Below are 24,753 nucleotides of genomic sequence, written 5' to 3' on the forward strand. Positions count from 1 at the left end.
ACATTTCCTCCATGTTATGGCTTTCTGCTCAGGGTGGCATGGACCAGTGGGGGGCACTATGTAACAACAGAAGTAATTTTATGTGTAAAATTATTTACACATATTCATTAAAATGACATCTAAGTAAGAGTAATGTAAATAAGATGGATTTCACCAACTTTCTACCTAAAGTGCAAGTAAAAAAAATAAATAACACATGCTCTCTGAACTGTTTGAAGGGGGCGGAGCTTGGTGGCGGAGAGTTCCTGCGGGCATACGTGCGTTTGATTGGTTGGGAGGATGTTATCTTTGAAGTATTAAGCTACATGATAGGCTAGAATGTCCAAGGAAGGAAAACGGTTCTTCTATTGAACTTTTGATTTACCCTTTTTTTATGTCTATTGCACCACACGCCTATCGATCGATATGTTGTTTAATTATCGTCCGACCCTATTACTTAGTGTCATTCCTAATCGCTTCCACTTTGTTATAATACCGCTGAAAGTTGACTGTGGAATATTTAGTAGCGACAAAATTTCACGACCTGACTTGTTGCACAAGTGGCATCCTATCGCAGAACCACACTGGAAACCACTGCCCTCCCATTTCTTTGAAAAATGTTTGTAGAAACAGCCTGCATGCCTGGGTGATTGATTTTTACACACCTGTGGCCTGATTGGAACACCTGATTTCCGTTAGTTGGATGACTGAGCGAATAATTGAGCGCAATATTGTGTAAAATCAAATCAATATACAGGCAATGTACACTACTAATATAATCTAAGGATATGCTATCCTAGCTTTGATGCGCGTTTTATTTTTAAAGGTAGAACAGGAAGCCTCGCGGTGTTGTTATTTTGATCCTTCTTAAAGTGGCAGCCCGGTTTTTCCATCATTCCTAACTTTTCAACTTTCCCCCCAGCGATTATTTTGTTACTACGGGAAAAAAAAGTCTCTTTCCAAGCTGCGTGTATGACGACCACCATGCTGCGTCAGTAGATTCTGACACCCAGGAAAGATGTTTTGCGCTGGAGACCCTCTTACCTTTAATGCGCGCAAAGCAAGGCTAAGGAAACATTTAGAGGAGTTTAACCGAGGCATAATGAAGACAGAAGCGACGCAGCTAGTTAGCCGGTAGCGCACTAAAGCACGGATGTTTCGGGTACGTTTAGTCGCGGCGAGGCTCGCGTCATGGTCGTTTTTCTTCGGCATCAAAGTTGTGTGTCTGTTTTCGCTCTTGTCGCTGGTTGGCTGCGGCCACGAAGCGACGCTGCGCGCCGGTGTCACGGAGGACGGTGACGGACGTTATAACGGGACGTCGTGGGACACAACACATCTTTACTCAAGGAAATGTGGCGTAAGCGACTGTTTTGCTTGTTTGTGTTTACATTTTTTTTCTATCCTCGACGTCAGACTAGAACCAATACAGGGATGCGTTATTAGCGCATGGCACACTAGACGCTGTTGTTTCATGATGTCCTAGTCTACACCAATCAGCAACTTTTGCCTTTACGTACATAAACTGTAATTTCACCCCGTTCTTAATGTCCTGCCTTTTGATGTGGAAAGAATCGGTTCAGGAGCGCGTTTCAGGGAATACCTGACCATTCTGGCACGAGAGCATTTGCGAGGTCAGGCACTGATGTTGGACGAGAAGCCCTAGCTTCCTGCCTGTGCTCTGATTCCTCCCAAAGGTGTTCTGCCAGGTGGGGGTCAGGTTTCTGCATGGGCCAGACAAGCTCCTCCACCTCCAGCTGTCTCATTTATCTCCAATTGGACCTTGTTTTATAGCAGTTGGCGACTTCTGCACACTATGCACCTTCGGTTCCACTAACCCTGATTTTATTTGGCCCACCACTAGCTGCGTTGCTGCCCCCCCAGTTCCTTCCTCTTTATTACGCTATTACCAATGTTTAGAACCGAGGAAATTTCACGACTGCACTTCATGCACACTTAGCATCTTTTCACTGTTTCACAAGTTCGAATTCACCGAGGGACGCGTTCTTTTCCAAATGTCTGTAGACTCAATCTGCATGTCAAGGGTCTTGGTTATATATTGGGGAAACCAGTATTCAATGATTTTGTTTCGGTGTCTTAAAACATTCAGTACTTCAGTGTACAGTCGTATTCAATAAATTAGAGTATCATCAAAAAATATATTTGTGCCTGTAAACCAATTGAATAAGGCAAACACAATGTATAGATTCATTACTCAGACTGATGTTTTAAAGTCCTTATTTCTGTTAATAGTGACCATTTGCTTACATATAATGAAAATCCAACATTTACGTTTAGTGTATTACATCAAACCAATAAAAAAATATATATATTTTTAGCAGAGAAATAGTGGCATGATGAAAATCATGTTAAACAAGCCTTAAAGGTTGTTATTTTCTAAAGGTACTTTTATTTTGACAAATGAAATTGGAACCCATGTTCTAATTTATTGAATATGACTAGATGATGTTTTACTACATTTCTCAGCCACAGATTACCTTAAAAATGTGGAATAATAAACTTTTTTTCCCCATTCACAGAACCTTTGCACTCTTCATGCAATGCATCAAGACCCAAAAGGAAGGTCTGCAGGCCTGGCGATGCTCAGGATTAATGGTTTGTGCAAAAAATAGCAGGCAAATACCGACTCCTTATGCATTTGTAAATAAATGTTTGGCAAATGCAAACCAATTAAGACTTTTTTACTAAAATCTTTGTGTGCACTAGTAAAAACTAACAAAAAAAATAAATACAAGGAAAGGAGTGAAACATTTTATTTCTATCATAATTGTAGTTTTAGACTTTTCAACAGGGCTTCTTTCCAGTTTTTCCCAAACGCTCTCTTCTGGTCTTACAGGTAAAATGGATCACAGCCTGCTGTCTGTTTATGGGTGGAGCCCACTGCCGTCTTCGGCACCCGCAGGGCCGTGGGGCCACTCTTTTTACTCCTCGTTCTCCTACATGTCAGACATGATGCGCCTCAGAAAGAGCAGAAGCACACTGATCAGACACAGCCCGCCCCAGCCTCCTCCTCAGGTTGCCTCTACGTTTCTCCTCTGAGTTCCAGGAGTAATCGATCCACTTAATGTGTCGTTAAAAATACCCAGAAGTTAAATCTTTGGATTGGTTCCACAGGTTCAGAGTGCGGTTCCTCCATCCTCATTCGAGGTTCAGTTTTACAAGTGTGCCCAGGTACTTCAGCTTTTTCCTGTATACATTTGGCAAAATGACGTTTGCTCCTACGTATTTTGCTCACCCGTGAACTTTATTGGTAGAAGATAATTCATACCTTTCCTTGTCAATCATTTGGACCTAGGTGAAGCTCGGCAGCGATCCCCCTCAGTTGACGCTCTTCCTGCTGATCCACAATCTGAGCCCCCTGGGTGGGACCAACCTCTCTCAGGTGGCCGTACGAGACTCCATATCGGGAATAGTGCCCATCAAAAGCGAAGGCAGGGTCGTCGAAAGAGGCTACCAGATGTTTGCCATTGATTCGCTGCTGGGTGTGTGGCTGCATCAAAATGTTGTACAAAGCTGTTAAATGTGGGACCAAAATTGACGCAGTTTTAATTGATTTTGTCGATGTAGCCGGATCTCACGCTGTTGTGAATTATACCGCTCACCTAAGGAGTCACAAGAACGAGCTCCTGGATCTTCCTGCTTTCCTGACCTTCTCTAACGCGTCACAGGTAAAAGTTTTTAATCATATTTAATTTCTTCTATCTAGTGTCACGTTTGTAGAAGTGAACCCGAAAGTGAGGCCGGTGTTTGAAGGCTGGCGAACCAGGTGAGCAGAGTTGACTCCAATGGGTAGGGGCAGGTGAAGGAGATCTGGTGGTGAGTGGTGGCATGGAGATGGCTAACCCCTAATTCACACATTCTCCTTCATCCGTGCGTTTTCCCCTAACGTCACAAATAAAAGCCGTTCTAGTCAATGGTTCTAGTCATTTCTCAGCAGCACGGTGGCGCCACGGCATGACAGAGAACCTTCCTCCGTTGTCCGTCGGAAATACAAATCGAGCCTAGTTGTCATGGATGATGGAGCGAAAGGCGTCAATTTCTGAAAACCAGATGAGCCAGGCAGGAAGTCAGATGCAGGAAGTGAAAAGTGGATCCGGTAATATTTCAAAAATAAAGGAGGGAGGGGGCAGGGCTGTCTGGATGCATGAGTGGATTCTGTTTTGATTGCAGCGCGTAGAAATGTAGGAAGTGTGAAGCCGGCTTTAGGCTGATTGGATGGTGACTGAGAGGTGACAGAATGTCCAAAACTGTGACTTCCAGTGTCTTTGCTAAAATCAACCTTTTTGCAATCTCCATGTTTGTTCACAGTAGCAGTTTCACTAGTTAGTATTTTTTGTTTTTGTCCTTTAACCCCACAGAATGACGTCAGTATGTTTGGGCCACTAAGAGCCAATCTGACCCTGAGGGTAAATTCAACTGACAGGGTAAGTTACCAAGACTGCTTTATTGCTCGCAGAATTAAGAAGATTGCTTGTGAACATTTTTTTTTTTCAGTTTCCGCTTTGTGATGGTAAGAGATCTGCTTCTGTTGAAAATCTGCTTGCCCTCTCAGATTTTCCCCAATCATGGAGTCCATTTTGCTGGATTTGTTGCTGGTTTCTTTGTCACTTTGGTGCTGCTGTTGCTGGGCGTCCTCGCCATGAAGTTCACAAGTCCCAGAGCGAGGTTTTGCCTTCTTCAGACAAGGGTATCACAAATGAATGATTATTGATGTGTTTTGTTTTTTAAATTTCAGTTAAAACCAGATATTTCCTTACACTGGGGGGGAAAAAAAAGATGTTTCCAGAGTTTCATTAAGTAAAACAAAACCTTTCATGCAGTCTGTTTAGGATTACTGAAATAATTTGTATTTGCTAAACGTCATGATAATTTTATAAAGAATTTAGTTTTACTTTTGTTAGTCAGAAGTTTACATACATTCCCATAGTTTTTATAGAACTGCCTTTTAGCTGTATGACTCAGGTCAAACATTTTGGGCCTCCACAGTAACTTGCTGGGATTGTGGCCCATTCCCAGCAAGTTTTGTTGGGAATGAGATCGAGTTCTATGAGATCGAGATCAGGGTTGTATGATGGCCACCTTAAAAAATTCCCTTAGGCCCCATTGTAAATTATTTTGCGGCATGATTCGGGGCATCATCCCATTTGTCCCTAAGCTGTAACCTCCTGCCTGATATCTTGAGATTCAGTTTAATCTTTCTTCGTGATGCCATCTATTTAGTGACGAAGAACAGTCCCTCCTGCAGCAAATTCCCCCCAACAACATGACACTGCAACCCGCACTTCATTATCTTGACCAATTTTCTTTGAACGTTTTATGAGATCAAGCAAGGAGCAAAGGGGATTTGAGGTGTCACCTTTAAATATATGGACAGGTGCGCCTCCAGTGAATTAAAACATTCATAGGAAACGCTAACCTGACAACAGCCAGCTGCATGTCTCGCTCCGCCTAGCTCCACTCACATACATCTGGGACCTCTCCCATAGAGAGTGATTTCTCCAACCAATTTTATTGTCTAGCCAATCAGGACGCAGGGCTGGAGTTTCCTGGATGTGACGTAGTGGAGAAGCGACCGGGAGATTCCAACAACAATGGCGGCTCGCATCGAGGAAGCAAGCGTTAACATTGATGCTGCTATTTCTTCTGTGTTGTCCAATCTATCTGATATTGTTTCATTAAAAGAACATCAGAGAACGCCTCTGAAGGCTTTTGTTGGTGGAAACCATGTTTTTGCCCTTCTCCCGACCGGATTTGGCAACGCGGACGCGCCCCGGAGCGGTTAGCTCGAACCATATTGGGAGGCCTTTAGTCCTCAACGCGGTCGGCCCGGGATCGACTCCGACCCGCGGCGCTTTGCCGCCTGTCTTCCCCCTCTTTCTTTTTTTTTTCCTGCGTCGGTCTCATCAGCGTCACGGGTTAGCTTCGGTGTGAGTGGTTGAAATAGCACGTTGATAAAGATGACAGACAAGTGGCTTATCCAATCATATGCAAGGAGTTTTGATAAGGCCCAGTCTTCAGTAAAGGCAATTCCTATGGCGGTGTCCCAGATGTATGTGAGTGAAGCTAGGCGGAGCGACATGCGTCTGGCTGTTGTCAGGTTAAGGAAACGCATTAAAACGGAAGCTTATAAAGTCATGGCATCATCATCATCGCCAAGCTGTTTGGTTTTCAAACCTAGAAAAATTTAATTTACAACAAATGCTGTAAAAATGTGTGTCATTATTCTGGCCTTTAGCAAATATAAATCATTTATCCTAACTCACCTAAAACTGGAGAAAAATGTGTTTGATTTAATGTTGGGTGGTTTTGTGTCTTTTTATACGGTCCATAAAAGTATTGTGTTTCAACTGTAAGTATGTATTATTTTTAATGTATTTTTCAGATACACACGCCATATACCAGCTTTATTTATAGAGCACTTTAAACACCCACTGGACCAAAGTGCTGTACACGGAGTAAATAAACAGCAGTCATATGTTAGCATTAAACCAATAATAAAATCGATAAGACCTGAACAAATAAAACAGCCCTGTACACAAACATAGAATCACTAAGACAAAATAAAATGAAACAAATTAGTCTACACAATTAGAAGTAAAACAAATTCAACAAATTTAAAAGTCAACATCTCAGATTGTGCCAAGGAGGACAGACGGGTTTTGAGACAGGATTTAAAAGCAGAACGTGAAAAGTGGATTTAAAAGCCTGTCTGATGACCAAAGGAAGGTCATTCCACAACTTGGGAGCTGCTGCAGCAAAAGCACAGTTTCCTCTAAGCTTGCACTTTGTCTTGGGCAGACTCAGAAGCAGCTGATCAGTGGACCTGGGGGAACGGGTGGATGTGTAGGGACGTAGCAGCATGGATAGATAGGGCGGACAAGGCCTCTTAGAGCTTTAAAAGCAAATAAACAGATTTTAAAATGAATCCTATAACGTACAGGCAACCAGTGCAGAGAGGCTATGATAGGGGAGATGCAGTCAAACTTTCCTGTGCCTGTTAAAAGACGTGCAGCGCCATTCTGTACACGTTGTCTTTTTCTGTGAAGGTGTGATGTTTAGGGTCTGCTCTGCATTCTTCATTTCTGGCTTTAGAGGATCCGATGCGACTTGGACCCTGAGTATGCGGACTCCAGCATGACTGAGACAATCAAGGATGAAGCTGCATTTGAGGATAAGATGGTGGACCTCATGGTGCTGGATGATCCACAGAACATGTTCCAGGCTTTGGAGAAGTCAGTAAACTAACCTTCTATTAAAAACCACCATTCCCCTTGCCCCCCCAGCAAAAAAAAAAAAAAAGTCCCAATCTGTTTTGCTTTTTCTGTCTTTGTTTGTGAAGCCTTGAAATGTCCTCACTGCTACAAGCCTCCAGTAACCTGGAAGCCACCCGGGTTCAGATTTACAAAGACGTGATGTTCTGCTTGCTCGGCGGCCTGCGATCCCGGGGCCAGGTCGGCGCCCAGGCGCAGCAGAGGCTGCTCAGCGTGGTCCAGGGGCAGCTGCTAGGCATGGAGGGGCGCCTGAAGGAGGAACGAGGGGCTCGCATGGCTGCTCTGGCTGCTCAGTGCAACCTGGAAACGCATGAAGAAATGGAAGCAGAGCATCGCACACAAGCGGCCGAGAAGGCCCGGGCCGAGCGGCTCTGTCAGCACGCGGACCAGCAGGTAGTGAGAATGGGCCCAGTGGGGGGAAAACGTGCTTTAAAGTCACCCAGTGTGCAGACATTATATCTGTGATACGGCCAGGAGCTCCTCCAATGCAGCATCCTCCTGGAGAAGCTGCACAAGCTGAGCCAGAGTCACCTGCGGCGCGTCCTCTTGGTCCGACACGAAGACGCTTCAGCGAAGGTCCAGAGAGAGCTCGTCGAGTGGCGGCGGGTGGAGCTGCACAAGATCTTCTCAGAAGAGCTGGAGGAGGCCACAAGGATGGGCGAGTTGGAGAAGAGCACAGCAAGGAGGCTTCAACACGAGTACTTCACTTGTCAGGTGAAGATGTCCTACAAGTGGTTGAAGTTTCTCAAGTTATGCTTAAGTCCTGCTGTTGTTGTATTTTGTTAATTTGCAATCCAACAGTTGACTTCAAATCCTGTTTTTAAAACATTAACCGGTTTTCTCATTTTCTTTTTATTCTGGCTCAGACAATTAAAAAAAAATTTGACGCAAACACAGGAGATAGAAAGCGTGCATAAAAGTCTACAAGGAATAAAATGGCTCATGGCCTTGGATAAAACGCCTTCAGAAAATAGTTCCTTTGTTAAAAAATATATTTTTATAATACAGCAAATTGCTTAGAACCAGTTCTGTCCACATTTTGTTTATAAGTTCTTCTTGGACCACATCAGAACCTGTTCTGCACATCCTAAAAGTGCACGACAAGTTCAGACCTCTGAATCCTTAAAAGCGTTCTGGATAAGAAAGAATGGATGAATTGTGGTCTGCAAATTCTACATTTGTTATAACTTTCCTATTTTTCTTGATAAATAAAAAAAAAATCTGACATCACAGTTTGTAATTTTTTTTTTGACATTATGTCATTTTCTGACCAGGATGAGCTGGAGGAAGTGCTGGATGCAGTTGTTGCCAACCAGCGGTATGTCCTGGCTGAACGCAGCGCCCAGAGGCGGTTCCTGGTGCACAGCCTCCACAGTCTCAACGGCCTGATCTCCGACACCTTCTCCAGCACCTCGGGTAGCCTGGACAGCTGGTTCTCCCACGTCAGGAGGTTGGTGCTGCAGCCCGTTTCTCCCTCACCCTGCTAACGTCAGTACGCAAAGTGCCTTGAGATGACGTGTGTTGTGAATTGGCACCATATAAATAAAATTCAATTGAGCATGCTGACTCAGTGCAGCATTCAGATACTTCTCAAATTGACAATGTTGAGAACATAACATTTGGGTGAACATGATAATTTTTACACTAAAGGCTCCCACTAGACTATAATTTTGAAGAAACAATCATGCACACACGCACACATAGTGACTGGCAATTTAGAGAGACCAATTAATTGCTGCTTTTGGGACTATGGGAGAACATCTGAGTACATGGTGTATGGCAACCTTGTCTCTGTCAGTCTGCCCCAGGGCGGCTGTAGCTACTAACATAGCTCACCACCAACAGGGTGTGAATGGGTGAATGACTGATTGTAGTGTAAAGCGCTTTGGGGGCGTCAGACTAGTTAAAAAGCGCTATACAAGTACAAGCCAATTACCATTACACTGAAAGAACCCATGTGAGTTATAAAGAAACCCGCTCACGGTGCTGCGCTACAGACACCGTGAACCGGCTGAAATATCACTTCACCCCTCCGCGTACACACATATTTCCTGAGAGGGTGACGAAGACGAACAAACTAGCCGTCTCTACCAAGAGGACAGAACAGTTGCTGGACTTCACTGCCCAGTTTTTAACAAAACACCAAAGTAAACTTCACTGTTAAATTGAATTAACTTACATGATGTCCAACCTCGGCACCTGTTTTAAATCCCCGCTCCCTAAAGAATTATCTCCACCTGGTAATAATAGCTGCACTGATATAGACTCTCATTTCTCTCCATTATTACTTCTTTCCCTTTTCTTGGCTACTCTCTTCCCTCTCCCTGGGCAAAGAGTATGGATAGTCCTCCATTTCAACAGAAAACGGCAAATAAAATGATCTACGGCCATCTTTGCTTGTTTTCTACTCCTCCTCCACCAACAACACATCTTCATATAGGAGACACATAGGGAAAATGCATAAGGCTGACAAGTTTGTCCTCTTTTGATGTTATCAGCCTTTGCCAGACTATGCATTTATAAAAGCAATACTTGATTTTTGCTAATTAAAAGTCAAATTAGTTACACACTGTCCCTTTAAAAGATCTACGACAAATAATTTGGGAAACCATCGACCATACTGAAACTTTTAAAATTTGTAATCAGCATCTCCAAATCTTTCCTTAAACTATGACCATTTACACATTTATTGAGCTTTTTCTTTTCATAAATGGATGGTCGAAATTAAATTATCAGCTGGCTGATAAATCAGGCCAATATCTGTCATCAGGAAAAAATATTAGCCAATGTTTCAGCAGCGAAGCAGCAGTGCCTGCATCTGTAGCCTGCTGAGCAATGAGATCCGACCCCAGCAGCTACCAGAGCAGGTAGCTCCTGTGCTCCCTTCGGAGGCTGTGTGGGAAGTCGCATTAAACGTCTCTGACAACAGATCTCTAGAGGCATGAGAAGAGAAAGTAACTACAGTACTTAAGTGATTCACTCCCAGAGGAATTGGAAAAATCTTATTATTACATTTTTGAAATCGCTTAGGCTTTCGCCATTAGATGTGGTTAGAAAGAAAAGTATTTATATGAAAAAAAAACTCTCCTGAAGCATACCCAGTTTGTTTAAAAACACATAAAAAGGTTTATTATCTGGACTGGTTTTGGTTTGCCTGTATTGACCACCAGGGGGAGCATTGTCCCTGCAGAGCAGCTGGACCAGCTGCAAGAAAAGGCCCAGAAGGAGCTGGTTATGGTGAGACAGAGGCTGGATGAGACACTGAACCAAGAGAAGAGAGCCATGCGCTGCGGCCTGATCAACAAGAGGAGGCAGCTCATCTCAGACATGGTGAGGAGATTAAATACATGAAATGCATTCGTTTTATTCAGTCCGTTCATTTGGACCGAGACAGGAAAACCTGCTGTGAAAAACGTATTTCCAAAGTAACATTGCATTATTAGTGATCTCTCAAGTTTTCTTCTTCTCCAGCTCAGGGTCCACAAGCAGAGACAGAGGGATTTATCCAGCATTACCAAAAGTCTGGAAGAGAAGATAGATGTAGCACACCATCTGCGCTGTTGGCAGAACTTACTGACAGCTCACAGCCTGGAGCTCGCCGAGCTCATCAACAATCTGGACGAGGAGGCCGCCGCCGACATCCGCAAGGTGCCGCTCTGACAGGAGACGCTGTGATCTAATTAGGGCAGCGAGCTGAGAAGGTGGAACAGAAAATAGAGCTTAGAGTGTTTCAGTTATTTGCTGACCTCCTGCTTTCTCTGTAGGTGACAATGCGAGGCATCCAGGGTGCGATGGCCGACGTGAAAGCCGTCCAGCCCTCTGCGGCACAGGCCGTGCTGGCGCTCCTGCCGCCAGGTGCTAAACACCCCACGCTGCAGGTGGAACCAGAGGTGGGTTCTGGGAAGGCTGCAGGGAAAGGGGCCGGCGCTCTGCTGCTGGGCCAGGAAAGGCTTCATCAGGAAGGCAAGGCAGCACTGCGCACCCTCAGCTGCACCAGGGAGTCTCTGCAGGAAGCCATGGAGCAAGAGCTGCAGGAGCAGAAGGAACTCCGGGCTCACTGTAGAGATTTCTTCAGGTCAGTGGTGCAGGAACATTTGATCTTTGGTAATCGCATTCAGAAAAGGTAAAGATAAATATTTATTATGATAGATCTTCTATCATAGTAATATTTGAATCCTTAAATTATTTTGCACAATAGATGTTGAGAAATTCCCCAATAAATGGTTAAATTGTAGAAGCTAGATGACTGACTGTCTGAAATTACAAGTAAAGAGATCAACAATCTTTATCATCATTTAGGTGTTTGCCTGTTAATTCTCCTTTTTCCACGACGTCTTAGGTGTCTGTGCTGCTCTCAGCTGACGCTGTCTGAGGACGACAGGCTGAGGATGAAGCTAGAGTTTCAGAAGAGTCTGTCCGTACTAGACTGCTGTCTGGTGCTTCCTCACGCTGTCTCCAGAACGAAGCTCCACGCTGCTTTGGCCGCATGGAGAGCAAAAAGTCAAGAGGAGATTGAAGAGGTGAATAGTTAATCAGGCATTACGAGGTTTTTGAGTCAAGCTCTCGATTCAGGATTTTCCAACCAAGTGGCTGACGTAGAGTATGTGATGGAAATCTCTTACGGTAAACACAGAGCCAACTTGTTTTCTTGACTAAGAAGATGTTTTTGACAGGACTGTGTTGAATTTGTGTGAGGGCATGTATTCGACGTAAACGCTACAGACATCCGATCGGCCATTTGCGGCTACTGGACTGATTTTTTTTATTCCAATTCAAGAAGGATTTGGCTCACCAGCTCAGGTGGTTTATGCAGATGGAGGCTTTTTATTTTTAATTAAGGCAAAAATTATGACAGACCAGTGATTGAAAATGTTTGGTACAACACAAAATACTTGCCCGTTTTGCATGCTCTTTAAAGTCACTAATTAGGACCACATCTCTCCAAAGACTTTTACTCAAATACAGACTTTGGTTCATCCAAAATCTGCTTTTAATTAATGTATTTTTAAAATTGGCTAAATACAGCAAGCATTCTGAAGAAAGACTGGCCCAAATCCTGTTCTTATTGCTGAGAATAGACTAAAGTTTCTCTTTTTCTTTTCAATTAAACCAAAAGGAATTTGCAAACTTGAAGGCCATCTTTTAATAAGGCAAACATGCAAAACTATTTTTAAGTTTTGAAATTTTGTATGCTCATATTTTGTGTAGCAAGTAAAAAAAATAATATTTTTTATGTCCCTCAAGTACTTTTACCTCGACAGTTTTTGCCCACGTGATGAAAATGTTTGGACACCCCTGGTTTATGCAGCAAAATGAGGTCAAATTCAGAGAGATAATCTCAAAACTTTGGTCCTGCACCAAATTATGCAAATAAAACGGAGTCTTGCACAGCCGTCATTTCTCCGTAATATAAAGTTAAATAAATATAGAATTCTAGTTATAATGTTGAGAAATCAGAGCGAGGTTCCCATGGGCATCGCAGCAACAGAACAGGTGCAGAAACTATAATGTGCACCTTAATGATGCACTTTTTCTCACATAAAGATTTGGATATATATACACTTTTTTTCATCGTTACTTCTAAAGTCAATGATAAAATCTTTGACCCGTCCCATTGAAGCATATCATCCAGAGTGCATTAGGAGGAGGTTCTGCCGTAGAATGTTTTGAATTAATGGAAAATGCGTAGGGGTGCACTTTGGGGGCAGAACGCTGTCAGACCTAGCACCGCTGGATGAACGAATGTTGTGGTTAAGAAATTATACACGACTTCACGGGGGGGTTTAATTTCTAACCACATCGAATCCCTCCGCATGGAGCAATTTCCCAACAATACTTGCGGATTTAGTGGGTTTTTTTCTTTTCGTTTTTTTTCTCAGGCAAATATGCAATCCAAGAGAAAACCCACTAAGGCCAGAAAGAAAACGGACACGTCTGTGTTGGTGTGCTTCCAAAAGAGGCTCCAGGACAGGATTCAGCTGTTTGAGAAAGAGAAGGAGAAGGAGATGGAGAGCGATGTTATAAATACGGTATGGCTGTCTTCTTTTTGATTCTTTTCCAAGTACTTTACATTTAGTTCAATTCCAGTCCTATTTTTCTGAGGTGCTCTTCATCAAACCAGTCCATGAAATCCACTTTTATGTTTTTTTTTGGCAGGTGAAAGAGGAGATGCAGAGGGAGAGGAAAGACTATCTGCTCTGTCAGGCAGATAACCTGGCAATGCAGATGGCTACAATCATCTTTCAGAAGGCTGAGAGGTGGACCAAAGTGTTTGAGACATCCAAGGCCATGGTCACCCTGCAGAGCCTGCTCATTCAAGAGCTCAGGGAGGGAAATACCTCAGAACTACAGGATATGGCTCAGACTATAGACAGCCACTGCTTGGTAGGTGGTTCTTGTCCCGAGAATAATCTATTGTGTTGATCGCATTACCATTTAAACTGAAGGGTTGGATTTAAATTAAACTCTTCTTGCAAAAGAGCCGAGAAGAAGCAGAACACCAGCTTCACTCTGAGAGGACAGAAGTGGACAGGCTACAGATGTTTCAGCTTGGAGTAGAGGCACATGAATCCCAGAGAGAAGGCTTCGAGGAAGAGGAGGCCAATGAAGAAGAGGATGTGTTTGAGCTCCAGCCGGATTGCACCATGATGTCCATCCTCCAGGAGGCGCTTCACAAGTGTGAGCAGGTTATGGCCTTGACCTTGGAAAGGTGAGCCATCTAGCCAGCTTCTAAATATTTTTTCTTCACTCAGATCATTCGTCTGAATGCCTGATTTAAAAAGTGCTGTAGAAAACAGCACTAAAAGGAAGAAACGTCTGCATTAAATCTCAGAGCTGTGTTTGACACAGTCGATGGTAACATACTGATGGGTGGATTTAAAAAGGGGACAAGATTTATCGATAACACTTAATTGGTTTAAATCTTACTTGGACAACTTTGACAGTTTTATTCTGAAGGAGCATAAGTCAGATGTGGCGTTCCTCAAGGCTTCGTATCCCTGCTCAGATTGTGAAGTATTACGACATGACTTACCATGAATTTGTTGATGGTTGTCACCATGTGGCCAGTCTCTGGGTGGTTCGCCCAGGACCGAGTTGACATTGTTTAAAATGTCTTTGTTATGACAAGCCCTTAATTTAACCTAATCCCAAATCAAGCCCTAAACTTAACCTTGTCTCTGTTAATGTCAAGTTGTCATTGCAAAGACATTTTAAACAATGTCAACTTTGCTTTAATAGTGTCATAATTTACCGAATGACAATTAATGACAACAGTCCTAAAAAAAAACATGGGAGAATAGAAACTAAAAGCAAACATTAAAGACAGTTGGACTACAAAGTTCAACTAATAATGTTTCAGTAGAACTGTTTAACTAGAACAGTCAAAGGCAATCCTAAACAAATGTGTTTTTAATCTTGATTTAAAGGAACTCAGGCTTTCTGCACTTTTACAGTTTTCTGGAAGTTTGTTCCAGATAAGTGGAGCATAGAAACTAAATGCTGCTTCTCCTTGTTTAGTTCTGGTTCTAGGTATGCAGAGCAGGCTGTAGCCAGAAGACCTTAGTGGTCTGGAAAGTTGATACACTGATAACAAGTCTGTGATGTATTTAGGTGCTAAGCCATTCAGGGATTTATAGACTAACAGAAGTATTTTAAACTCTATTCTCTGAGATACAGGGAGCCAGTGTAAGGACTTTAGAACTGGGGTGATGTGCTCTACTTTCTTAGTCTTAGTGAGGACGCGGGCAGCAGCGTTCTGGATCAGCTGCAGCTGTCTGATCCACTTTTTAGGCAGACCTGTGAAAACACCTTTGCAGTAATCAATTCCACTAAAAATAAGCGCATGGATTAGTTTTTCCAGATCCTCCTGAGACATTAGTTCTTTAATCCTGGAAATGCAAGAGAACGTTCTGATCAGATGGGCGTGCGCGCCGCTATTTTGTGCCTGGCAAACACAGAGAGATGCCGTGTTACGTTTAACCACAGTCCATCTAAAAAGATACCCTTAGTTCTTCGCCAAACTATTTTTTTGTTCTTTCTATCTAAAATAATGAAATTTCGCTTGCTGCTCCTTTAAGTGTTCCTGACTGTTGTGTATTGTTTTAAATCCTGTTTTCTTTACATTTTTTAGTTTTCCTAAAGAAACTTGTTTTTCGGATGGTGCCATAGAAACAAACCTGCCTAGCCTGTTAATGAAACAGACTGAGGGTCAACAGAGGTTTGAGGCATTGATGCTAATAAAACCGTTCTCCTCCTCAGGTTTCAAGAGATTACCTCCAGCAATCAAGTCAAGGAAGAGTTAAAAGAACAAATGGAGCTCAAAAGACTTTATTCAAGCTGTGATCAGGTCTGATTCCGTTCCCTGTAATTCTAACATTAAATAAGCACTGGATATGTTGCTGTGGGTTAAAAAAAAAAAAAAGAGCTTAAAGAGAGTCTGTTCTTGGCAGGACCTGGACTTTGCCTCTCAGCTGGTAAAGCAGAGTCATGTTTCTGATGAGGTTCTCTTGGAGGTTCTGCGTCTCCTCCTCCCAAGTCTGCCCGAAGGTGAACTCCTTTCCATCAGTGACGCTCTCAGCCGCAAACAGCATCCTGCTTCAGCTCCTGCAGAGCAGGAGCGCTCCGGGTAAGGAGAGAGCCTGTGGTTTATTTTCTGGCAAGGATGGCCGAGGATCTTGTTTGGATCACGTTCTTTTGTGATTTACTCATACTGTATTGGGTCACGTTATGAAAATAGGTTTGATTTATAGTCAGCCTCGCTCTGGTTCAGCCTCTCTCAAACCTTTTCTGGCAATCTGATCTGATTAGTCAACTCCAGAGGAATTCTTTGTTTTTCCCCCTAACTTCTTTTAAACTCCCTCGTCTCCCTTCAGAACGATCTTTGTACACCAAATCTGTCTTGCGTGTCAAAAGCTGAAACTTTCTGTCCATTTACACAGAAACTCCAAATCTTTCAACTTTTTCAACTTTTTAAATTTATTTTTCTTTCACAACAGTCAGTTGTTTTTTTTAAGTAGTCTTACCGCTCGGGCCTAGCCTCCATACAAACAACACTCAGAGGCTTACATCTGACTCTCACTTTTAAGTTTTCACTTAAAAGCATAACCGAGTTACATATCTATCAGAACGTTGTCGTCCTTTTTTGGTTTCTTGTATTAGGGTTGGAAAGAAGATGTCAAACCTGATCAGTGGTCATATTGAAAAAGGAACAGACGTCCTGAAATGAATTTGAAAGTGATCAGCAGCTGATGAAACTCTTCTCCTTTGTAAACTCGATAGAAGTGTTTGCTTTTGTTTGCTCTACAGTGAAAAGGGCTCCACACCCGTTTCTAGAGACTGCGTTGATGATTTTTAACCCACTGATAAAGGTTATCTGTCAAAAGGTTTGAAAAAGAAAAATCAGACTCAGCGGGCAGATTTTTTTTTTTATGTCTCCAAACGAAATGAAGAAGAACAAAATACAAAATATGTGGACCTGCCGTCTTTAATCTTGATACGCTGAGTTCTTGAGTTTGTAACTCAGAGACAAGAACATGTTTGTGCTGCAAACACAAGTAGTGACATTATTAATCAAGTTTACCAAATTCTACTAAAAGCAATCAGATTTCCATTTAACCCCTATAATGATACTCAACTTTGCTTCAGTAACACTTGGGATATTTTGCTTATTTTGTTTTTTCTAACATTTTAATATCTTCTGAACAGAACAAACAATCATGAAAAAACTCAGGTTTATCTCAAAACCTTGCTGAATAACATTATATTATATATGTATATTCATTATACATATTTCACCCAGTGTGCATACTTACTTATTATACTGTATATTATATTATGGTGCAAAAATATTCACGGCCTAAACTTTTCCACATTCTTGTTGTCTTTTATTGTGATTTTATGTGATACAGCGCCACAAAGTGTTGCACGAGGGTGAAGTTGCAGGGTTTGTTTCCACGCCATGTTACTCTGATTTCTATAAATAAAATCCAGGGCAGCCAGTTGCCTCAAGAAGTCATTTTCCTAGCGATCTCGGTATAAATCAGTTCCTCAGAGGCTGATAAACGACAACCTAATGAAGACCAAGAAACACAGCAGGGGTGATTTTTAAAACAGGATTAAGTTATAAAACAATATAAATTTGAAAACCTCACAGAGGACGGCTCAATTTAGGCTTCTTCAGTTCATGTAGCAACGACAGCAGACATGGAGGAAGGCGCCTCCACACAGTGAACTTTGTGACCTACACGCAAAAAAAAACAAAAAACAGGTATGCTTGAGAACTTCACCCTGAACTGAGCACGGCGGAGGCAGCGGTATGCTGTGGGGAGGACTTTCTTCAGCAGGGACATGGGAGCTAGTCCGAATCCTTTTTTTTTTTTTTTTTTTGCTGTGGGATAAATGTACAGAGTCAGATGACACACATACACCCACGTATATCCAGTCATAGAGTGAAGCTATCAGATTCTCTGCTAAACCCTGCTCCTCACGTTTTCGCTCTGAGAAAGATCAGCAAATGGCTACAAAAGCTACCTTCCCCGAACACAAACACCAGTAAAAAGACCTAAAAAAAGAGAAAACAAACTACTGCGCGTTTTCCAAGAAACAATATTTTCTGCTGGATTCCTAGGCAACGTTGTGCTGGAGGCATTCCTCGTCAGGAAAGTAATCCAAACTCAGCGGGAGACAGAGAACACCGTTCCAGGCTATCAGGAATAGAGACAAATGAAATAAGCAGGATCCTTTATCCTTTCTTCTTAGCCCAGGACCTGCTGTGAAGCTGTGTACAAACATGTTTAAATTAAACGCATTACTTGGAGACGGTTGTGTTTCAACAGGCAAGATCTTTTAGAAGATTGGATAGCTAAGTAACCCGAAGCAGCGGACTCATCCAAAGGTGCGCGCGAGCTCATACGGATTTGTTTCTGACCACATGAGCTGAGAAAAAAAAAAAACCCAGCTGGCCACGTTTTTCAGTAAGAACGCTGCTTTGGGGGCAGAACCCTGCTCCTTAAGTGTTCCTGACTGTTGTGTATTGTTTTAAATGCTGTTTTCTTTACATTTTTTAGTTTTCCTAAAGAAACTTGTTTTTCGGATGGTGCCATAGAAACAACTTTCTCCCTGAGCTGTCTCTTGCGCTCCCTGGTCTCCGTGATGGTGGTTGTTCGCCAATGATCTCTAACAAACCTCTGAGGCCTTCAAAGAAGAGCGTCGCAACGTGACAAAATGTGTGGCCGTTTTAGGGGGCATGAATACTTATTGCGCATTCAGCCGGTGCCTCGCGGCCGAAAACCTGCCGCTTAGACGCCGTCGTCCACTGAGCCGCGGACGAGGCACGCTCCTCTCGCAGCTGGTTTGTGTGCTGTTGGGAATTTGTGCAGAAACCAGATGTTGGGTTTTGCGCCGTGCAGCTCACGCCTCCCTCTGGCAGCGTGAAGGTTTTAACTTGAGGAGAAACCTCGACCCTGTCTCGCCGAGGGCTCCCTGAAGCCGTCTGCGAATGAGAAAACGGTTCTGTGGAAAGCAGTCAGACAGCTAGAAGCATGACGTTACAGGGTTTTGATCTGCAGCCATCGAGTTGCTCCATGATGATGATGATGATGATGATGATGGTGGCTCTTTGTGCAGATGTGCCGGGGAGCAGAACAGAGCCATTCCTGTCAGACTGAGGGAAGCTGTGGCTCGGAAAAATATCAGAAATATGCCAAACGCCGTTGTGGAAAGAGAGAGGTGGGTTCAGCACGTTTCTGTGGTCATCAAGTCAAATAAGCGCCTGATGTTAAGCTGCCACCAGGACTAATTTATGGATCAGTCATCAACATAATTAACTAAATGTGGCTTAAATCTGAAGGTTTGTGGCTGGGCATGCATGAGGTAAGCACCTCAGTACTCCCACCCAGCTAACAGCGGCCCCCTTTTGTCTCCCAAATCTCTCAGGCTTCAGGAAAAGATGCGGAGCATGGTGGAAAGACTGCTCCCCAGGTCCCAGGTCCTGCTCCCAAGAGATGGCGGACCGTTGCTGGCCGAGGGCAGAGGAAAGCAGGACGATTCCGTGAGTTCTGCTTCAAAGCCAGCCGCGCTTGTCCAGCAGCTCCGGAGCGACGCGGCGGACGCTGTGAAGGAGGCGGTGCGCGGCCCTGCAGGGCGAAGCATGGCCTCAGCCTCCGCCTGCAGTGCACCGGGCGGCCCCGCCCCCAGCGAGCGCCTGTTTGTGTTTCGGGATCCACCCGAGTCCAATAACACAGCGGTTATCCCGAAAAGGACGAAGAAGAGGAATTTTCTCAATTTGAAGAAAGGTTCGGTCGCTCCTGCAACCTGAGACTTGCATGCAATGTCTTTTTTTTTTTACAATGTTTTTATTATTGTGTTGTAAATATGAAATAAAAAATATGCAATGACAAATTCATAGTTTTTACTGAAGCTAAAACAACATTTTTTTTGTACATTTCACCATGCATGTCACATCTGGCTTTGTTTCAATTAAAGGCAGCTGACTTCTTACATTTTGTGTCTTTGTATTTTCTCCTTAAGATGTTTCAGATTCAGCAACATTTCGATGAATTAAAATATCATCCTGTGGGCAATTTATTTCAGCATTTTTCTAAAAAAGTGCAACTTGTGTATATATATGTTTATTATGAACAGACGGATGTTTCTCTTGCTGATGATTACGCCTCACAGATTATAAACCAAAATTCAGTTTCTCAGAAAACAAAACAAAGCATAAGAACATGGCATAAAAAAATAATCATTTTAATTTTGAAATGTGGGTCTACTGAAAAGTATGCCCACATTTTGTCCAGTACCTGCACTCAATACGTGGTAGAGACGCCTCTGGCATGAATTGCTGCAGTGATCTGTGTGGCATGGAGGTGATGAGCCTGTGTTCTCCCTCCATAAAAGACACTTCATCTCATCTCTGCGTGTCCCGAGCCCGTAACATCATCAGGGACCTCTCACATCCCCACCATGGACTGTTCTCCCTGCTGCCCTCTGGGAAGAGGTTCGCAGCATCTGCTGCAGGTCCACCAGGTTCTGCAAAAGCTTTTTCCCTGTCGCCATCAGACTGTTGATCTGCTGCTGAACTATAACCCATAAACTCTGCACAACATTCGCATATTTGCACATTTTGCATCATTGCATCTCCATCTAGCATTACAAGTGCTGCCGAACTCTTAGTTTCTAAATGCATTCTTGCACAAATGCCCTTTGCACAATCAAATTCTATACATACAAATGTTTTTTTTTTAAATACTCACCTGTACACTGTGACTTTCTCCTGCATTGGCTACATTTAAATTGTTTACTTTTAAATCACTGTTGCACCTTATACAATTTTACTGCAATTTACAAGCTGTATGCAATGAAATTTCATTCTGTACGCACTCTGTGCATACAAAATGACAAATAAAGTTGTCTAAGTCTAAGGAATCTCTTGTGCTCTCACACCTTTTCTTCCCAAACATCTTACCATTAATATGGCTGGATACAGCAATCTAGATCATTTCTTTTTGCTCGGTGCCAAAATAATTTACGTTCTTCCAACTCAGATGTGTACATCTAGTATTGGGTAGAATGGCCTTTTAAACTCTAGGACTGATGCAGCATTTTGGGGTCTCCTCTGACAAACTTCTCACTATAGATAGCACATCAATGAACAGATGGACGTGGCAGCCTCAGGCACCTGGAAGCTGCACCTAAAGGGTGAACCGGACTCGTGGGGGGGGGGGGCCCTGATTCTGCTCCTGATGTCTGGGCTGATTTAGTCAGAGTGTTCCTGTGTCACGTCACTGAAGAAAGCAGCATGGTTGAGGTGCGAATGCTGTAGATTAACGGAAATATTAATGTTTTGGGTTTTGGTTCAATAAAATACTCTCACATGTGCCAAAATGAATTGTTTGAATGTTCTCCAAAACTCTGGATTTGACTCAGATGACTTTATTACAGCAATAGAAGCTTCCAGCTGAAATTTGCCTGTCTTGTTTTCAATTCTGAAACACATGTAGGGTATTAATAGTCTAGATTACCCCAACCAGAACAATCAGGGAAACAAACATTGGATCTGTTCTTCCAGACCTAGATTATCCTATTTTTTCAGTGATTTCCTTCCCAACAGTCCCTCAGTGTTTTCTTTTTTTTCCCCCCCACTGAACCCTCCAGTTCGTCCACGTCATCCTCATTCTTCTGTTTTTTTTTTTTTTTTTCTTTGACTGCCTCTCTCCATCCTTAAAGGTGCAGCCATTAGTTCTCTGCAGCCCACTTGTTGTTGACTCCTGCACAAGCAGCTGGACCCCTCGGAGCTGACGGCCATGAGGCTGGGACTGGCGGCTCTCCTCTGCTTCTTCAGCGCCGTGCCTCTGTGCGACTGCGCTCCTCCGACCTGCTACTCCAGAGCGCTCAACCTGAGCAGCGAAATCATGACCCTGCTGGATAAGATCCACACCTTCCACCGCACCGTAAGAACCCCCCTCACTGTTGCAGTGCTCGTGCTAGATGCAAAACCTTCACGTCTTCTAACCCTTATCGTGTTGGCTGGTTTGTAGAAAGCGTGTGCGGAGGTTCTACCGGTCATCCACATTGACGTGCATGTAAGTTGGAAACCATGTTAAGGCGTGCTGGGGAACAGGGGAGGGGTAAAGGGGAGCTCCTGCAGAGAGGAAACTTGTTTTTTTATTTTTGTCTTTGTATTATAATTTGGTTGTTTCAGTTCAACAGAAATTCATTATCGAATAAGGGCTAAATTTCCTCAAACTGCTCTGGTTTTGCATCAACCGTGGAGAAGCGGAGAGGAGCACCAGCTCACCCTCATAATCAGTTTTAAGAGCAAAGTGTCGTCTCTCTAGAACGCATGCATCTCCAACAAGCTGCGGGACCTTCTCTACGTGGTGCTGAACCATCCCAGCCCAAGCTGCAGGGAGAAGCCCAGAATGGTCCATCTGAAACGCAAAGTCCAGAACCTGTACACCATCATCACCAGGATTTGCTACCGAGTGAGAGCCTCTCAGCACGGTTTTTCATACTGTTGAGCTGGAGCCACTCGACATCCTATAAACATGCAACTCTTTTCCTGTTTATTCTTCTCCTGCTGGCAGGACTTGGTGTTTTTCACAGACGACTGTGAGGCCATCGACACTGGACGCAGCAGCCCAAACCTAGGAGAAGACAGGCTGCAGTTGTTGCAGGAGGACAGATGAGACAGTCTACAATCATACTTTATATATATATATATATTCACAGATATCCGTAGTATCCAAATGTTAGAGCAGTGAAAGCATGTATATGTCACCGAGGACAGGCCTGTTTCATGTCCTGCATGTCAGCGGACGCGTGTGGCCACATTCCTGCAAGCCAGCGGAGAACTTTCCACAGGAAATTAGCTGAATGCCGGCCATGCCGACGAAAACCTTGAAACAATAAACCGGAACGACAATATGCTGGCATGTGCCGCCTGGCCTGCTGCTTATTTACCCGGGCGGATCAAAGGTTTGCAGGCACGGCGTCCTGTAAACATCTGAAGGCTTGTACGCGTTGGGTATATTGAAGTCCTGCTTGTATGGTATGCAGCTCTCTCTCTCTCTCGTACAGTTTGTAACTTTCTGAAGGTTACTGTGTAAACTTCGTATCAAAGGTGTTCCGATGCTTTTGCTGCTTTGTTTTGAATATGAGGTATAAGGACTCCGAAATTTAAAGCATCCCTTAACTTTATATGCTAACAATCAGTATGTTATTCCCTCAAAGTAATAAAAATGTTCTTTTCCTATCGGTTGGTTCATCTCTGCTGTCATTTTTGTCTTTTACGTCGCTTTACTCAGTGGATCCCTAAAGCAAACACCTCTATTACAATGCCAGGTTTTTGTGACGTTACAAAGGGAGACCGTGATAAATCGTTTCAAAGTAAGTATAACAATAAAAGTGCTACAGAGTTAAAGGGAGATAAAAAACAAGGTAAAGGAAATTAAAAACATACTCAATTAAAATCAATAAGATAGGGTAAAAAACATTCATAGGCCTTTCTGAATGAAAAAAATACAACGAAAAATATATCAATCAACACTGACCTGGTGGGAAAGATCATGCAGCTCTTTTTTTGTAACCAAAACGTTTTATATAAGCTAAATGTAATTTCATGTGTATACATAAAATTACAAATAAAGCCTCACTCAATGTTAATTTGTTGAACATAAAAGATACACATCAATCCTTCAGTAAGCTAGCAAGGTCAACTAACACTGGATTCTCCCACACTTTCCAGCAGAACATAAACGTAACGTGTGCCATTCAAGTATTTTGATTGGACGACCTGAGCTTGGGGCCAGAGGATTTGTGCCCCATGCCTGCTGTGTTGGACATGCGCACTGCGATTTCAGATGTTCAGTATTTAAACAACGTTGGTGTGCCCGCCCAATATCAAGAGGATTTAGCCTACTGAGGTTGCCAGTGTTCTGGCAGACTTAGATATATAACACACATGTTTATTTTATTGGTAAGAAAATCAGTCTTTTTTACAATATTACTCAATAAAGAATGATCCTGTTCCAAAGATTATTGCCAACAAAGAGCTCCACAGCGACATCTAGTGGGGCCTGGCCCCGAATGCAGAGACGCCACAGCTCGTTTGATATGCCGACAATTAAAACTGAGCTAAACTGAATTCAGTGTTCACACTTAACTCGTCCCTATACACCACGTTATAATGTGTTCTGGTCACGTTTAAGGCCTTTCGTACCTCTCTGTCCATTAATACCGGTCACTTGGACCTAGCTGACAATCAAGGGCCCCTATTGATGCACTGATCTGTACACTGGGCTGAAATGCAGACGAAAAGTAATTTCTCACCAGATTATTGAGGCAGCTTTTGTATCATCATCCCTGAGAGGGAATTTATCTTCACTAAGACAACACCAGATGAGCCCTTACAAGTGCTACTGTTCTTTTTGAACTCATGATCTGACCCGTTGTTGTTGACCCTAACTAAAAAAAAAATTCACAAAAAGAATAAAAACGTGAAACCAAAATTATTTGAGCTTGGCATCATTATTTCTTTTACTGATGCCAAAGCTGCCATGTGGTATTCTTCTGATTAACGGGTTAGCTTTGCTGGTTTCAGTCCTGTTCTTTGCTGACCTCTGCTGCCCGAACTGCGTTATTGCCTTCAGAGTCACAGGACAGATATCCATCCATCCATTTTCCAAACCGCTTAATCCCTCATGTAGTACATATTCATTCATGATATGAATACATATTAGCTAAAATTGCTTAGTCAGTGGCCCCCTAGTGTACCAGAAGATCAAAGTATTAGAATAAACCTGTTTAGTCTCCACGTTTATGCTTTTCTGTTATCTTTTGAGTTGATGTTGCACCTGTTTTTTTTAATGTAAACCCCTTTCTGGTTTGTTTGAACTGTGAAACGGGCTATGGGCTCTAAATAAAGTTTACTTATTTATTACTCACTTGGTTGCACATGTCCTACTGTAAATAAAGCACTTCC

The 24,753-nt window shown here is 43.0% G+C and overlaps 3 protein-coding genes across 3 annotated transcripts in view; 2 read left to right on the forward strand and 1 right to left on the reverse strand.

The window, feature by feature from the left end:
• The window catches only part of LOC105931847 (ellis-van Creveld syndrome protein), a 13,919-nt gene extending 12,878 nt beyond the window's left edge, over window positions 1-1,041 (reverse strand). Inside the window, exon 1 of the mRNA XM_036151465.1 lies at window positions 1,024-1,041. The gene's annotated coding sequence lies outside the window, so the exon portion shown is untranslated. The remainder of the gene's footprint in view (window positions 1-1,023) is intronic.
• LOC105931846 (limbin) lies at window positions 748-19,766 on the forward strand. Its single transcript, XM_012870719.3, has 23 exons — window positions 748-1,336; window positions 2,517-2,592; window positions 2,834-3,012; window positions 3,112-3,168; window positions 3,293-3,479; window positions 3,565-3,665; window positions 4,356-4,421; window positions 4,550-4,684; window positions 7,090-7,229; window positions 7,337-7,661; window positions 7,743-7,982; window positions 8,543-8,718; window positions 10,439-10,598; window positions 10,740-10,916; window positions 11,033-11,343; window positions 11,608-11,788; window positions 13,148-13,297; window positions 13,425-13,652; window positions 13,748-13,977; window positions 15,528-15,615; window positions 15,719-15,894; window positions 18,894-18,995; window positions 19,203-19,766. Exons 1-23 carry the CDS (start codon window positions 1,133-1,135, stop codon window positions 19,582-19,584), a joined length of 4,071 nt encoding a protein of 1,356 aa, XP_012726173.2. The 5' UTR covers window positions 748-1,132; the 3' UTR covers window positions 19,585-19,766.
• Window positions 19,767-21,480: 1,714 nt separating this feature from the next.
• LOC105931827 (cytokine-like protein 1) lies at window positions 21,481-23,026 on the forward strand. The gene is made up of 4 exons (XM_012870691.3): window positions 21,481-21,721; window positions 21,809-21,853; window positions 22,109-22,255; window positions 22,358-23,026. The coding sequence occupies exons 1-4, from the start codon at window positions 21,575-21,577 to the stop codon at window positions 22,457-22,459; spliced, it is 441 nt and encodes a 146-aa protein (XP_012726145.2). The 5' UTR covers window positions 21,481-21,574; the 3' UTR covers window positions 22,460-23,026.
• The last annotated feature ends 1,727 nt before the right edge of the window (window positions 23,027-24,753 follow it).

Source organism: Fundulus heteroclitus, chromosome 20 (genome assembly GCF_011125445.2).
Source record: "Fundulus heteroclitus isolate FHET01 chromosome 20, MU-UCD_Fhet_4.1, whole genome shotgun sequence".
Lineage (NCBI taxonomy): Eukaryota > Metazoa > Chordata > Actinopteri > Cyprinodontiformes > Fundulidae > Fundulus > Fundulus heteroclitus.

Excerpts from the sequence above, each read along its gene's own strand:
- LOC105931846 (XM_012870719.3), top strand. The coding sequence starts at position 1,133 with ATGTTTCGGGTACGTTTAGTCGCGGCGAGGCTCGCGTCATGGTCGTTT. Across the intron at positions 7,662-7,742 it reads GTCAGCACGCGGACCAGCAG|GAGCTCCTCCAATGCAGCAT; the intron begins GTAGTGAGAATG and ends TGATACGGCCAG. Across the intron at positions 11,344-11,607 it reads CACTGTAGAGATTTCTTCAG|GTGTCTGTGCTGCTCTCAGC; the intron begins GTCAGTGGTGCA and ends ACGACGTCTTAG.
- LOC105931827 (XM_012870691.3), top strand. The coding sequence starts at position 21,575 with ATGAGGCTGGGACTGGCGGCTCTCCTCTGCTTCTTCAGCGCCGTGCCT. Across the intron at positions 21,722-21,808 it reads TCCACACCTTCCACCGCACC|AAAGCGTGTGCGGAGGTTCT; the intron begins GTAAGAACCCCC and ends GCTGGTTTGTAG. Across the intron at positions 22,256-22,357 it reads TCACCAGGATTTGCTACCGA|GACTTGGTGTTTTTCACAGA; the intron begins GTGAGAGCCTCT and ends TCCTGCTGGCAG.